Here is a 17,026-nt window from a genome sequence, read left to right on the forward strand (position 1 = left end):
GGGTGGGAAAAGAAGGTGGGGGCGCGTGTACTGTTGGGTAAATTACAGAAATGCCCCTGTTGCTCTATTCTTTCAAAAATTAAAAAAATGGGTATTTTTGTCCAACTGAAAAGGTGCACCTTCCTAACTTAGACCCAACTGGGTCTAAGTTAGCAGCCCCCTATATATATATATATATATATATATATATATATATATATATATATATATATATATATATTATAATGATTATAACGCTATTTTAAAATAATTGGATGTAGTACTATATTTAAAGATGTTTTTATTATACAACGGTGTAAGAAAATGTACACATCCAATATTGTGTTTTCCCATCATTAAACAAAGTGTTTTAAGTTTTAACTAGTTAAATGAGTGATAGGAACTTTTTTCACCTCAAACTCAAATCATTTTGAATGTACTTAATAAAACAAAGTTTTTGTACTGGTCTAGATGTGTACTTCTAGACAATCAAGAATTTTTTGTGTCATCTAAATGTATACTTTCCAAATTATGTGTAATTTTAAAAAAAATGTAGAAATAAACAAAGTTGTTCCCCTACTAACAACACAAGAATAAGTTGTTAACGAAATAATTAATCTCTTTGAAAATCTGAAAATAATTTATAAAAATTATAAAAAGGTCTACGGGTGTTAATTTATTTTTCCTATTATAACTAAACAAAAAGGAAAATCACTTTTGCTTAACACAATAATTTAGGAAGTGAAGGCAAACTTGTTGAACTGTATAACCAAGGACAGTGAATCACAATTCACAAGTACAAGTTGAGAAGGTCTTGAACTTGTTCTCAAAGTCTCCAAGTTGTTCAAAGTAATCAAAGTAAAGTTGAACAAGCCAGCAGCCATAATGGAATAGATGATGAGATGACATCATGCATGCTTGCAACTTGCTACTCAATAGTTGTTTTCCCAAAAAAAAAAAGTTATCTTTTGTTCTTACGTAATACTCCCTCTGGTCTTAAATATAAGAGAAATTTTTCTTTTTAGATTCATTGAGATTTCAATGTATTTGATCCATAATATGGACTAGATACATTGAATTCTCAATAAATTTAAAAAGTAAAATTTCTCTTATATTTAGAACCGGAAGGAGTATGAATTACTAATTTTTTAAATTGAATTTCTTCAGCTAAGTGAAATTTAAGTTTAAGATTCATAGAATTTTTTTTTTTGGAAGAGAGATTCATAGAAATTTAAATATGTATAAAAATGAAATTGTGGATTCGAACGCGATTCTTCACCCAAAACTATTCGTTATATGAGTCATCTCACTTATATATTACCCAACATAACATCTAATCTATTATCTAATGTAAGAATCATAACTCACACTTGACACATGAACATTCTCTCTCAAGTGTGAGACTCGGCACTACCACCTTACGATCTTCTTTACTCCCCTCACCATGGTATGTGATTCGATTCTCACGGAAGGCAAAACTCTACTAGAGAAGGGAGTAGAGAAGATCGTGAGGTGGCAATGCCGTGATCGCTTAAGAGAGGAGACTCGGGCTGTTACAGTTACAGCCTACACAGAGTGAATCAATACATTGAGCTAAAAACGACCACACAAATGAGTTTGGATACCACATCTTCACCCGACATCAGGTATTCGAGTTTTCTCACTAGTATGTTATTCAACATCTACTCTTACATTCAATGTTGAAATTATAAATCAGGTACACCTAACACATCAACATTCTCCCCCTCAAATCTAAGTCTCTTTGCGTTCATGATCCAACACCAGAAACCACCCTCTTGCCCCCCCATCAAATTGAACCAGACTCTAATACAATTGTCGGGACTTCCCAAAAAGCCTACATTGGGTTGGATCATCACATTGGTCTAGAAGCAACTATAAGCGAGTGAGTTTGAACATCACATCTTCACTCAAAACAAAAAAAACATTAGGAATTCAATATTTACTCTTGTGGGACTAATAACTAACTTCACATATCAACATTATATTGTGTCACATAATGTAAGAATACTATATTGAGAGAAAACTACAATGCTTTTGATTTATAATAATGCTAGGAATGAATAACTGAATATTGCTAAAAAAGTAATTTTGCTATTAAACAACACCTATATAATACAACAAAATCTGATGCTGTTATTCCTAAAACATCATGCAGCTAAAAAAGCTTAAAGAAATTGACAAAGCTAATAAATAAAATTCTCTATGCTGCTCATCTCGAAACACCGACTAGTTCTACTTATGATTATGATTGTTGTTTCTTGTAAATTTTCAAATCAGCATGAGTGTCATTGTAGCGCTGGCTCAGGTAGTCGCGACATAAGATAGGAGGATATCTGCAACAACAAAAACAGAAAATGTAAGACATTTTTTGTTGGCACTACGCATTTTTCCAAATTGCGGTTACAATTACATTCACATTGGCTGCATTTGTAGCAATTCGAAAAACCGCAATGTAATTGCAACAATGATATGACAGCAATCGCAGTTTTAAACCTAGATACCGTCTTAACCAAATTAACTTCCTAACATGAAATGGAAAACTCTTTCTTATATATATATATATAATTACACATGACCAGAAGGTAGACGGACAACAAGCTTCGCCGCTAAACCTTTCTGTATAGCATCTTTAACTGACAAGCAACATGTAATATATTGTCAAATTTTATATGGCATCTTTAACTTACTTGGGAGGGTTAGTTTCTGATTTGCAGGTTGGTAAGCATTCCACTAGACAATCATGACTTGGCTCCAAAAAGTATGCAATCTGTAAAAGGAGATAATATTGAGATATTCCAACTATTAATAGGGATAATTTAGTAAAATTGCTATACTCATCAAGTTATTTATTGTTTTCTTAATTTGTGTGAAGAAACCTTAACGATAATCAATATGGAATGATGCAAGTACTACATTTACAACGAAAATGAGAATAAGAAAACATTGATCCAGAAAAAGATCTCGGGCTTACAGAATATCTCTCTTTATGATTTCCTAGAACTCGGTGCAACGTGGACCTGAAAATAAATGCAAGGCAAATCGCTGATTACACAATAATTTAAAGTCTCGTAATAACACATGAAAATACTAATATGATGAGTACACTCTCTACTTCAATTGTAGCTTACGATTTTAGTTGTAGAAGCTAAAGAAGACAAATGCCAAATAACTGATCCAAATTCTTATGAGCCCTCGTAAATATACGATTGACTAGATGCACATGCAATTACCATCAAGGAAACTCTCACGACCACTAGTGTAGTGTGGTTTTCAAAATGACGAGGAAATGCTATGTTACAGATTTAGCATATGTTTTGTTTTGCGTTCAAGTTCAACTATTGTTTCTTGCATTCCAAAACAATTCTACCGTGAAAATAGAGAATCTATGAACTGTTTCTTCAAGGTGGACGCGCGTTCAATGGTATTCCACCGCGAAAACAAACATAGGCTTATAAGTAAACAAAATTATACAGCACAAATGAAAGCTATTGACCGGTCTTTAAATTCATTCAAGGGAAGAAATATGCATGCGTCAATCGAGTGCAGAAATACTGAAAAGTGAGAAACTGAGAAAGACTTCTTACTTGAAAACACCATTGCTCCAGCGCTCAAGCATGTCACCAAGATTCACTATGAATGCTCTGCAACAAAAGCAACCAATCAAATAATGTAAGTAGTTCCGGAGAAGGACATGAAAACTTATAAGTCGTAGCAGCATACTTCATTATATAATGCAGCTCACAAAATTTAAAATTTTAGAAATATACGCTTATGCAGATAATTGTAATTCGATTGAATTATTTGTTCTTAATGTGTATTGTGATGCTGGCAAACCAAATGTACGACTTCTCAAATGATCCTATAATATAGATTTGTATGAATGACAATTGAAAACTAAAAAGCCTAGCTACGTACGACATTAATGTTCATTTCTACATATTAGCATGCAATATTCCAACACCTTTTTGCAATCCATAAAAGCTACAATGACAGAAGGACTAACCCTTTCAATGGTGGCACGTCCTCCCATTTTTGAGGTTTAGCATCCCTATCCTTGCATATCTGCAATGGAAGACATTATTGTTCTTAACTATGTAACATCGATACTTCAAATTGAATGCATGTGCAGGTCGATGCATGTTAGTGTCTGACACCAACATATGTGATTAAATTCAATTATTTTCATTTTCTAAAACTATCATTGGTGTTGAAGTGACTGTTTCAATGCTAGATCCTTACTTGAAGGCCTGAGACTTCATCGGTTGCTAACAGCGTGATTAAACCATAATCAGTATGAGCTCCAGCTCCGAATAATCCTTTCGTAGGATCCGAGATTTGACCTTCAATGAATAAAGATGAACGCAACTATATAATTTAGCTTCCTATGTAATTGTAAGGTATAACAAGACACCAAGATCAATGATTCAATACCTCCATAGTGCAGCAAACGTAGAGTCGCAATCGGCTCTCCCAGCATTTCTGACTTATCAAAAAAATCACCATCCAAATCAAGTGCTAGGGCTATTATCTTTCCAACCGCTTTCCCTACTTCTCTGGATTACACAAATAAAACTAACAGTGAGAAATAGCCAAGGTTTAAATCACAGTTGCACTCGTGTCACTGTCGTTGATATTACTAAACATTGAGATCAAATTAGGTTGATGTGTTTGCAATTGCGGTTCCAATGCCATTGCAGAGACATAAAAAATCTTGACGTAGAAGCCACAAGGGCGGTCATCAACTGTTTTTAAAACCTCACAGTAATATTTAGAAGAAAACAAATGCTTCAACTCAACCCCTCCCACCACGTCACGGAAAAACAAGGGAGTAAGATGAAGGACAATTGACATTGGATAAGAATTCAAATGAAATCATTATATGTTGAAACCAAACACATGCTTCAATTAAACTACGTAGCACCGACATTACGTAACACTGACACTTCTAATGGAAGACGTGTCTGGTATTCGACATGTATCATACAGACACCGACCCATGTGATAACATTATATTACTTCCACTTTCTCAAATTATTACCGGTGTCAATGTGTGTCTGGTGTCACTGTCGGTGCTTCATAGCATGCAAGATAGGTATTCTTATAAAGTACAATAAGTTAGCAGCAAACTAATGATTAGCTAGTTCCATTTTGAAACACAAATTAGCGGAACACATCAGAAAATTTGCATCTTAACCATATTAAGAATAAATAAAACCACTCATACTTACAATGCCTCTCTATGATACTTTTCCATAGTCTCTCTCCACCCTGGAAGAATATCTACACAACAACAAAGTTCAACAAAACACCAATGGTCATTTTACAATTCTCATTCGAACTCGGCACTTCGAGGTTAAAAAGTTAACCTCTTATCACTGAACTAACACCTCAACTAGTTTGATAAAAATTAAATTTTTCATCTCAAAACCCAAAAATTATACTGATTTACCTGGTGCAGGCCATTTATTAGGCCCATAAAAGGGTTTATTTGATTCTGGGTCATCTTCAGCTACTTCAACTCCAATATAATACCCTTCTTTATAATCCCCTACTTGAAAAACCAATGAAAATTAAAAAATATTTGAGTTTTTATTTATTTATACTAGTAAAAAAAAATGAAAAAAAATGAGAATAAAAAAAATATATACACATGCAATACCATGAATTTGATTTTCAGGATCAAGTAATTCATCAAGAACAGGGGTATATCCTCTGTGTTTTTCGTTTCTCAAAATCTTCATTTTTTCCTTCATAGGAAGAGTGAAAAATCTCTTGCTTTGTGCAAAAACCTCTTCCATGAATTCCTCGCTTATTCCATGGTTTACAACATAGAAAAAACCAGAATCCAAACATGCCTATTATAATTTCCAAAAAACAATAAAAATTAAATTAAGGTTAATGATAAAAAAAACAAAAAAAAAAACAGAGTAAATTGATTGACCCAGTTGTTTTTTTTTTTTTTTTTTTTTTTTGAGAATGAGATAATGAAAAGTGAGATTGAAACAAACCTGTTTGAGTGAATTAACGGTTTGGTTTATGTTTGGATTTGAAAGGTCGATTAGATTGAGAATTGAGAATTTTGTTGGGTCTGAAACAGGGGATTTTGTTTCCTTGCTCTGTTTTCCCATTTTATTGAAAAAGAAGAAAAAGAAGAAGAATGAAGAAGAAAAATGAGGACCTCAAAAACCACTTAGGAATTTGCAATTTTCAAACACAAATTGTTTTAGTGAATGAATGGTTTGGTTTTGCATTTATAAACATCATTGGCACTGGCACCACAGCATTTGCCACCATTCATAGTTGCAGTATTAATTTATTACTCCCTCCGGTCCTATATATAAGAAACACTTTGGAAATTTTTTTTTGTCATTTTTATAAGAAACACTCTTTAAATTTATTCTTTATTAAATAGACAATCCCTTATATACCCTTATTAAATTGTGTAAAATGCAACATATTCCAATATTATGCATTAATTACACAAACACATTCTCAAGGTTAACTTTGGAATAACACATAACATTTTAGAAATTTTAATAAAAAAATAAGTCTCCTTGGTATGTGTGTTTTTCTCAATGTGTTCCTTATATATAGGACCGGAGGGAGTATTATTTTTTTCCTTCTTTATTTTCTTTCTTAATATATAATAATTCCTTTTCTGTTTTTCTAACTTATTTTTTTTTATTAAAGTAGGCGGTGTTTCTTGGCAATTGCTTGGACAAATTTTATGGAAAATTTACAATGTTTAAGATTATTTATTTTCTTTAGTCAGTGAGTCAAGTATTTAAGGTTTTTTTTACAATGTTGACATTATTTTGGTTCTTAAAAGTCCAATGCAATGTTATGATAGTCTATGACTCATACAAAAATAGTATATATTATTCTAAATTATTTATTTTAGTGGCCATTTTTTTTAATAAACCGGAGGGCCGTAGTCTAAAGAAAATTACTTAATAATTAATTTGACGATATTAGTGTTGAGTTTTTGTATATTGGCTATATTTTGCAAGAATAAGTTCTAGATGTCGTAACATGTAGGTACAATATCAGTTGTACTTTGATTCGCGTCTTATTTACCATGATATCTTTGAAGATCTGTTTTGGAAATAAAACCACGCTTTACTTGTACGCCAAGACGCGGTTTGTCCTTGAAGTTCTAGAAGCATTTGATTTCCTAATATGTGGTAACATTTAAGGAAATATTTGATTTGATTCAAGAATATTTGTGTTGGACCTTACGACGTATCAGCTGTATTTGAAGATTAAAACCTAGTTTACACAACTGAAGTTGTCATTGCAAATTGAGTCTTTATGATTTTAGTATGTTCGTTGTTATTTGTGAGTCTTTCTTCACCTGGATGCAAGCCTAAGACTGTATTTTTATGTTGATTGTCACTGTTAGTAATCATTGGTCGAGTGATTTCCTAGGTAAAGTTAGCACGAGTAGTAGCTAAGTGACGAGTCGTAAATTGTATGTTTGCTGAGGGCTTTGAACTAGTATTATCATAGTGGATTTCTTCCCGACTTGATAGCCTCCAGAGTAGGTAACGTTGCACCGAACTGAGTTAACAAATAATGTGTGTTATTTTTCTTATTGTTATTTATTGTTTTCATCGTTCGTTGTCACATCTGTCTCAACATCCTACGCGCGTGTCAGGTGTTGGAACATCGTGTAACACATCTGTCTATAGAGTGCCATAATTTCAATTAGTTTTAGTAGCATTAGTTTCGAATAAATGTCTAATTGAGATATACCTATCTTTTGTCAACAAAAAAAAAAACACTAAAGCTATCTATACCTTTCGCAAACCCCCAACCACTCGTTATTCCTGCTTATAACAAGCCCCCCCCAACCACATAAAGTATTAGTATTCTTCGCTGCCCCATCAGTATTAATCCTCCACCAAATCATCTCTTGGAGGTTACCAATGGACCAACCTATATTGCGTAGCACTCTCTAGGAACAACATCAACATTATTCATTGTTCTTGCTAACTTAGTGGTCATTTTCGTAAAGATAAACTTGTGTTTTATGTGAGTCAAAATACTACTATACCGTGTTATATTTTTAAGTATAAAATAATAGTTTATCCATATTTTTCTTTTTAAATTGCACTATTAGCAAGGACGGATCCAGAAACTTATTATACGGGAGGCCGGAAATAAGAACAATTATTTTGAGCCTTAAACATATTTTTTTTTTACTCATTTTGATTTTCAAATTTATCTTTCCTTTGTTAGTTTGGTTCTCAAATATGTTTTATAATGTCAGTTTGTCCAAATATTACTAATAATAGACATATTTGAGAATATTTTGTAATTTCAATACACTTTATTTGACAAATAATATTTCATATATTTAAGGACCGGTATATTTTATGTTAGTCATTTATTTTTACCATAGTATAATTCATAATACTAAACTAAAGTGTTATATGTAACGACCCAAATTTATTATTCACTATTTAAGTGTTTAATTATTTGGTGATGTGGTTTTTAAGTAAGATAGTAACTTTAAGTTATTTATCGAGAGTTTTAGTTAACGCACGAGTTAGTGAGAGTTAACGCGTATTGGGCCAAGCCAATTGGGCTTGAGGCCCAATGGGCCTTGTGTGTGTGTGTGGCGCCATATAGCCATGAGAGGGAGAAGAGAAATTCATTTCTCTTTTGTCCTTGTGTTCTTGAGAGAAGGAAGAGAAGAGGAGAGCTAGGGCAAGAGCTTGGAGGAGAGATTCGAGGAGCAATCGTCGAGCTTTCGTCGGATTAAGGTAAGAGAGTAGATTTCATATTCGTGGGTGACTCGAGGAAGGGGAGAATGTCGATTTCTCCTCACCCGAACTTCCTCCACCCCATTTTCGTTTTAGTTTGAATGGATTTTTCGTAATGGAAATCGATTCGTAGGTTCATAACATGTTGTATATGCTTTTACCATGATGTATGAACAATTTAAATGAGTAAAAACGAATTTGTGAGTGTTTTACTCAAGAACTTGTGTTTTATGAGAGTTTTGTATAAAAGTGACAAATCCTTACTTTTTCGATGATAACGATGTAGATCGGGAAAACTAGCCGTCCTTTTATACTTAAACATGTTTGTTGCACTTGTATGTGAACTCTTTTGGGATTTATAACATGAAAAATGGGATTTTTGGGTGATTTGAGATGAAAATCGCAAGGTTTGAACTGTCCTGACAGGAGGCCTTCGCTACGGGTTCGCTTAGCGAATAGTTCGCTACCTGTTCGCTACCTGTTCGCTACAGCGAACGTGTTCGCTACGTGTTCGCTACGTGTTCGCTACGTGTTCGCTACCTGTTCGCTACCTGTTCGCTTAGCGAACAGCACTGTGACAGCAACTTTTTGATAGTTGTTTTAAGTGCAATTAGGCACTTGTAACATGGATTTGAGGTATCCTAACATGCAATTAGGTGTTTATAACCATGATTAATTGTATTGTGACGATAGTTGTTGATTATATGTGTGGAATATAATTGTTGTTGATTGTGTTGATGATGTTTGTTAAAATGTCAAAGAAGTATATTAAGGTGTTAATCAACTTAATAAAGAAGGATATTAGAGTATGTTATTCTAATAAAGAAGTATATCGAATTATGTTATTCGATAAAGACGGATATTAAGGTATTGATTATCTTAATAAAGACGAACGTTGGATAGTGTTCCACGTTATTGTTGATGGGCTATATGCCATAATTGTTGATGAATATATTCATGAGTTTTGAGTGCATGCATCATGAATATTTAGGGATATTGGCTTGTCCAATAAAGAAGGATATCGAACTATATTTGTTTGATAAAGAAGGATATCGGAGGTGAGATACTCTGATAAAGACGATGGTACCACATGCATTAGAGGTGTCTAGAGGACATAACATGAATGTGAAGCATTAGATTGCATTAGGGATTTTGTGTGCATTTTATGATAAATGATGTTTGACACATACTTGGTAAATGTTGATTGTTAATCCGTATGTGAGGAGCAGAGTCCGTCATGACTATAAAATGAACAATGCAGAGTCCGTCATGACTATAAAATGAACAATGCAGAGTCCGTCATGACTATAAAATGAACAACGCAGAGTCCGTCATGACTATAAAATGAACAACGCAGGGTCCGTCATGACCATAATCTGAACAATGTATTTGTTAATGTTTTGGTATTGTCCGAGACGACGTGAAACTATATGTTTGGTGTATTTTGTGAATGATTGATTATGCGATAAATGAAGTATATGCATGATATATGAATATGCATGAATGATGGTGATGTATATGTATAATGTATGATTATGCATGTTTTTATGAAGAAGTGTTTAAGTACCATTTACTTACACTTATATTTTGAGTATGTTGTCTAACTCTCTTTTATGTGTTATGTGCTGGACCGTTGGGGGTCCAGATTTACAGGATTTTGTGGTATTCGATGTCGAGTCGTCGGTGAAGCTCTGCTCTGATTGTGACACGGGAAAGGGTTGTATTTAGACTATAGGGTCTTTATGACTTTCGATATTTAATTGTAAAACTATACATTTTGATAAATGATTATTCTGTGTAAACACTATTTTTACTAATTAATTACATTAGTATTATTTTGATAGAGGAGTGTAATACTCGAACCGATATTCAATAAATTAAATGTGATTTTCCGTTGCGTATTTTGAAAAAGAATTTTACTAAAGGTAGAAATATATAAATAATGGGTTTGGGTGTTACAATTGGTATCAGAGCCCCGTTGTCTTCGGACTGTGTGGGTTATGTGTCGATCAGAGCAGGTCTGTGCAGTCAGACCAATTGAGTGTAGTGTGTCAGTCGTGTTTGTCTAACAATTTTGTGTTGTTTGTTTTGTGAAATCATTCATGTTGTTCGTTTAGGGACTATGAGTGATGTGAATTGGATTAGATTATCCATTCTTCTTGTGAGTAGATGTGTGAGTATTATACTTCTATGTTTATAATAGTTGTATATGCTTAGAGTTTAACCTTTTTGTAGTTTAAACTTGATGGATTGATGCTTATTGCTAATTGTTGATGATCCGGCATGATGTAAAACTGCATGTGATGATCCGGCATGATGTAAAACTGCATGTGACGATCCGGCATGATATAAAACTGCATGTGGTAATGATTTGAAATAATTTTAAAAACTAATATTATTTCTTGAAGATTTTGGTGAAAATATAGAGTTATTTTCTTTGAGTAAGTGAAAAATTTAATTTTCAAAATGGTGAGAAGATTAGGATATTAATGTGTCCTTGTATGTGTTTGTTATATGTTTGTTTATAACATGTGCTAGATGATTTCTAGGCGTTTGAATTGCTAGGCGTTTTATGAGTAAAAACATGAAGATCTCATAATTCTATGTTGTGATTGTTGATGCATGATTCTAATTGTGCTTTCAAGTCTATAATGATGTTATATGCTTGATGTTTTGGATTTTGTGGATTAGTGAGTCGAGAAAACGAGAGTTTAGTGAGCGTAAGTTCAAAACCGTAGCAGAGCACCCAGATTTTTTGGATGTGCTCGCTAGGCGAAGAATGAACCTCGCTGAGTCTCGCTAAGTCTTGCTAAATCCTGTGAATGTTTTTGACTTGTCTCGCCGGGAGCTCGCTAGCTTTTGCTAAGCGAGGGAGCCAGACAAGAAATTTGTTTTGTTGATGTCTTGTTCTGAGTTGATTGAATGTGAGTATGAATTATTGCTATGCAATGTTCATTTTTCTTGTGTTGTTTTGATTTCCTAACTTTGAGAAGTGAGGGAAGTATAGGTTACTTGAATGCTTGCATGAATTTGTGTTAGTGTTTAGGTATCGTGGGTTAGGTTTTGTCCCTTGTATGCGACATGCGTGTAAACAATGTCGATACTAGTTTCTTCTTAGGAAGAATATGTTTAGAGACGATAGAACCGTTAGGTGTGAGCACCAGAAGTTCTAGTGGAAGAGTGTAGGTGGGTTTGAGATAAGTGGGGGAGAAGGTTATATCCCTCCGAGATGTTTCGAACGTGAGAAGATGAGATGAGTAGAGATGTTCTTGAAGCGGAATATTCAGGAATTGGCGACGTTGTTCGAAGTGGAATGAATGGGAACAACAAGTTGTGAGAAACTACTAGAAGAGAAGTTGTCAGACCAAGTGTTTCGCCGTGGGGCGTTAGTGAGATTGGTTAAGTGAGATGAAGAGTATTCGGAATGATTGGAGATCGTGTGTTGCACTAAAAGTATGGAGGCGTGTTGTGTGGACCAAAGTTGAAGTACCTATTCGATTAGTAGGAGTCGAAGATGTAGAAAAGGAAGTGATTAAGATTCTTGAGGAGGTGATGATTTTGAAGTAAGTTGTCATCCAAGTGGATCGGATGTTGCAGCGGATTCTTGAGTAAGAAGTTTTACGTGAGTCGTGCATATGGAAGTAAGGATTGTATGAGTAGTCGAATTTATTCGAAGAGGGAAGTAGGATAACAATTCGAAGGATTTTGTGAGAGACTTGTCGAAGAAAGAGTAATTGAATTTGGATAATGACAGGGCAATTTGTGTCGAAGTTGAATGAGATCCTAGAAGTGGAGATGAAGCTAAAAGAGAGGTATCATTTTTGAATGATGAAGAATAAGAAAGTTAGCCGTTAAAGAACGTGCAGAGAATGAGTAGTATGAGGTCATGTTGGAAGTGACTTGTGTTAGGTGAGAGTTTGCGAAAAGGATTACCGCACATGTGAATAGATGTTGTGTTTGAGCACATATAGTAAGGGGTTGAAGGTGATGCCTAAGGTAAGTGTCGGAGTGCATTTTGTAGTGCCCAAAAGATAAGAGTGAGTAAGTATTTGCTAAGGAATTTGGATTCATGGAATGGAAGAGTCGGTAGAGACTAGTTTTGTTAGATGCATCGTGGATGTTGATGAGGTATGGTCACAATCGGTGACAATGAAGTAAAGGATTTTAAATTGTTTCATCATGGATGATGAAACGGTAGTGACTTGGTGCATAACTTAAAATGTATTTGGACGAGAATTTTGGAAATTTTCTAGAGATGTCATATTGGGATTAGACAAGGAGTCATGAGTAAGAATACTAAGACAAAGGTTGATTAGAATTTAATGGATGGGATTAGATCGTATGACGAGTATTTGGAGCTTGTGGATTTAATTCGATGAGTGAATAAACGGAGAAGAGTGTGCTTGTTGCAATACAAGATGATGGGGAACATGGATAGATGGAATGTGAGAGAATTGAAGATGTTGTTGGAATCAACGAGATAGAGGTTATGATTGTTTGGAGAACCAATTTTAGGCGGTAGCCTAATTTTGAAGTAGCAAATTGCTAAGGGATTAAGGAGAAGTGGTATTGGAAAATGTTTGCGTTAAGGAATGCAAATATTGGTTGAGAGATTACTTGGGAACAGAGTAGTCGTATTGGATTCGACTTAATGTGAGAAAAGGAATTTGACGGTTAGAGACGGTAGTTTTTAGCATGTGTCAATGAAGTTTGAGAATGTTGGTCATCAAGTGATTGTTGGAATTGATTTATCAAGTGATATGTTGGAATAAGATTCGAATATGAATAAGTGGTGTAACACAGTTAAGTGATTCATGAGGGAATCAGAGAATTATGGAGTTGTGGAAGTATTCCACGGAAGTATCTTTCGGAGAGTTCGATTGGTTGTACCTATTTTGGGGGTAACGTTGTGAGGTCGTAGAGTGTGAGTCTATGGATGTTTCGTGCGAAGTTGACGTTTTAGCGGTTTGATAAGAATGGTTTATGCCGATATCATGATTATTGAATATTTATCGACAAATTGAGGAACTGGCCGTCCTTAATCTCTTGTTGATAAATGGACAAAAATTGTGTTGGATGGGATAAACTAATTTTGTCAAACTTGGTAATGTGTAGCGTTTTGAGCGTTTTGTTGGAGGGTCGGATACAGGAGTTATCCGGAGTTGTTTTAGTTGCGTAATTTTCGAGGGCGAAAATCTTTTAAGTGAGGGAGAGTTGTAACGACCCAAATTTATTATTCACTATTTAAGTGTTTAATTATTTGGTGATGTGGTTTTTAAGTAAGATAGTAACTTTAAGTTATTTATCGAGAGTTTTAGTTAACGCACGAGTTAGTGAGAGTTAACGCGTATTGGGCCAAGCCAATTGGGCTTGAGGCCCAATGGGCCTTGTGTGTGTGTGTGGCGCCATATAGCCATGAGAGGGAGAAGAGAAATTCATTTCTCTTTTGTCCTTGTGTTCTTGAGAGAAGGAAGAGAAGAGGAGAGCTAGGGCAAGAGCTTGGAGGAGAGATTCGAGGAGCAATCGTCGAGCTTTCGTCGGATTAAGGTAAGAGAGTAGATTTCATATTCGTGGGTGACTCGAGGAAGGGGAGAATGTCGATTTCTCCTCACCCGAACTTCCTCCACCCCATTTTCGTTTTAGTTTGAATGGATTTTTCGTAATGGAAATCGATTCGTAGGTTCATAACATGTTGTATATGCTTTTACCATGATGTATGAACAATTTAAATGAGTAAAAACGAATTTGTGAGTGTTTTACTCAAGAACTTGTGTTTTATGAGAGTTTTGTATAAAAGTGACAAATCCTTACTTTTTCGATGATAACGATGTAGATCGGGAAAACTAGCCGTCCTTTTATACTTAAACATGTTTGTTGCACTTGTATGTGAACTCTTTTGGGATTTATAACATGAAAAATGGGATTTTTGGGTGATTTGAGATGAAAATCGCAAGGTTTGAACTGTCCTGACAGGAGGCCTTCGCTACGGGTTCGCTTAGCGAATAGTTCGCTACCTGTTCGCTACCTGTTCGCTACAGCGAACGTGTTCGCTACGTGTTCGCTACGTGTTCGCTACCTGTTCGCTACCTGTTCGCTTAGCGAACAGCACTGTGACATCAACTTTTTGATAGTTGTTTTAAGTGCAATTAGGCACTTGTAACATGGATTTGAGGTATCCTAACATGCAATTAGGTGTTTATAACCATGATTAATTGTATTGTGACGATAGTTGTTGATTATATGTGTGGAATATAATTGTTGTTGATTGTGTTGATGATGTTTGTTAAAATGTCAAAGAAGTATATTAAGGTGTTAATCAACTTAATAAAGAAGGATATTAGAGTATGTTATTCTAATAAAGAAGTATATCGAATTATGTTATTCGATAAAGACGGATATTAAGGTATTGATTATCTTAATAAAGACGAACGTTGGATAGTGTTCCACGTTATTGTTGATGGGCTATATGCCATAATTGTTGATGAATATATTCATGAGTTTTGAGTGCATGCATCATGAATATTTAGGGATATTGGCTTGTCCAATAAAGAAGGATATCGAACTATATTTGTTTGATAAAGAAGGATATCGGAGGTGAGATACTCTGATAAAGACGATGGTACCACATGCATTAGAGGTGTCTAGAGGACATAACATGAATGTGAAGCATTAGATTGCATTAGGGATTTTGTGTGCATTTTATGATAAATGATGTTTGACACATACTTGGTAAATGTTGATTGTTAATCCGTATGTGAGGAGCAGAGTCCGTCATGACTATAAAATGAACAATGCAGAGTCCGTCATGACTATAAAATGAACAATGCAGAGTCCGTCATGACTATAAAATGAACAACGCAGAGTCCGTCATGACTATAAAATGAACAACGCAGGGTCCGTCATGACCATAATCTGAACAATGTATTTGTTAATGTTTTGGTATTGTCCGAGACGACGTGAAACTATATGTTTGGTGTATTTTGTGAATGATTGATTATGCGATAAATGAAGTATATGCATGATATATGAATATGCATGAATGATGGTGATGTATATGTATAATGTATGATTATGCATGTTTTTATGAAGAAGTGTTTAAGTACCATTTACTTACACTTATATTTTGAGTATGTTGTCTAACTCTCTTTTATGTGTTATGTGCTGGACCGTTGGGGGTCCAGATTTACAGGATTTTGTGGTATTCGATGTCGAGTCGTCGGTGAAGCTCTGCTCTGATTGTGACACGGGAAAGGGTTGTATTTAGACTATAGGGTCTTTATGACTTTCGATATTTAATTGTAAAACTATACATTTTGATAAATGATTATTCTGTGTAAACACTATTTTTACTAATTAATTACATTAGTATTATTTTGATAGAGGAGTGTAATACTCGAACCGATATTCAATAAATTAAATGTGATTTTCCGTTGCGTATTTTGAAAAAGAATTTTACTAAAGGTAGAAATATATAAATAATGGGTTTGGGTGTTACATTATAGATAGATAATTGAGACATAATAATATATATATATTATATACATGGCCACTGTCTGTCCCTTTTGAATCCGTCCCCGACTATTGGTACTTATCAACAATTTTTTTTTATACAAATAAATTTATGGCATTTCATCCACAGTTTATATAGATTATTTTTTTGACGGAAAAATGCTTATCTCATTTCATTAATAATAATGTTGTAAAAACAAGATGGTATAGTGATAAAATTATGGAAACTAGCTAAGGATGTAGCCGCCTCGGCAAACCTATGAGCAACTTCATATGCTTGTCTCCTAATGAACTTAACATCAGAGTTCACAAGATTAGAAGCTAAAATATTTCTACAATCATTTAAAATAGCACCAAGATCAGAGAGATAGGTTCTTTTACTGTAAAGACTGTCGACTATCTTTTTGCAATCCATTTCAAAATCAGTGTCATATAACTGCATTTCTTCTACCCACTTGAGAGCATGCAGCAAGCCTATGGCTTCACCAATCTCCACGTCGACTATAGGTTCTATCCACTCTGTTCTCGCAGCCACAAACCTACCATGATCATCCCTTAAACACATACCAATTCCCACCTTGTTGCGATCTAGCGAAAAAGACGCATCTACATTACACTTGTATCTTCCATGTCTTGGCTTGGTCCAGACCGTTTGTTGAGGACTCGGCTGAGTTATATTGGCTGATTGACGGATCTGTTGTGCATTTCGCCAGGACGTGATTAAATGTTTAGCACGTTCAACCACAGTT

General features: G+C 34.6%; 1 protein-coding gene across 2 annotated transcripts; it reads right to left on the reverse strand.

Annotated features, from left to right (window-relative positions):
• Window positions 1-1,945: 1,945 nt before the first annotated feature.
• Window positions 1,946-6,310, reverse strand: LOC123885123 (2-oxoglutarate-Fe(II) type oxidoreductase hxnY). Of its 2 annotated transcripts, none has more exons than XM_045934378.1 (11): window positions 6,009-6,310; window positions 5,660-5,855; window positions 5,450-5,551; window positions 5,229-5,280; window positions 4,432-4,553; window positions 4,240-4,340; window positions 4,004-4,062; window positions 3,585-3,641; window positions 2,972-3,017; window positions 2,688-2,767; window positions 1,946-2,333 (listed from the first exon to the last, which is right to left on the reverse strand). In XM_045934378.1, the coding sequence occupies exons 1-11, from the start codon at window positions 6,126-6,128 to the stop codon at window positions 2,243-2,245; spliced, it is 1,026 nt and encodes a 341-aa protein (XP_045790334.1). In that variant the 5' UTR covers window positions 6,129-6,310; the 3' UTR covers window positions 1,946-2,242. The 2 variants fall into 2 exon arrangements, with proteins under 2 accessions (XP_045790334.1, XP_045790335.1); XM_045934379.1 differs by having other exon boundaries at window positions 5,450-5,548; window positions 6,009-6,287.
• Window positions 6,311-17,026: the final 10,716 nt, after the last annotated feature.

This window comes from Trifolium pratense, linkage group LG5, assembly GCF_020283565.1.
Source record: "Trifolium pratense cultivar HEN17-A07 linkage group LG5, ARS_RC_1.1, whole genome shotgun sequence".
NCBI classification, from domain to species: domain Eukaryota; kingdom Viridiplantae; phylum Streptophyta; class Magnoliopsida; order Fabales; family Fabaceae; genus Trifolium; species Trifolium pratense.

What these genes read in the sequence shown, in the direction of transcription:
- LOC123885123 (XM_045934378.1), bottom strand. Translation starts at nt 6,128, where the DNA reads ATGGGAAAACAGAGCAAGGAAACAAAATCCCCTGTTTCAGACCCAACA. An exon ending in AAGTATCATAGAGAGGCATT is followed by an intron (nt 4,554 to 5,228) that starts GTAAGTATGAGT and finishes TGTGTAATCCAG; the next exon opens with AGAAGTAGGGAAAGCGGTTG. An exon ending in ATGAAGTCTCAGGCCTTCAA is followed by an intron (nt 4,063 to 4,239) that starts GTAAGGATCTAG and finishes CTTCCATTGCAG; the next exon opens with ATATGCAAGGATAGGGATGC.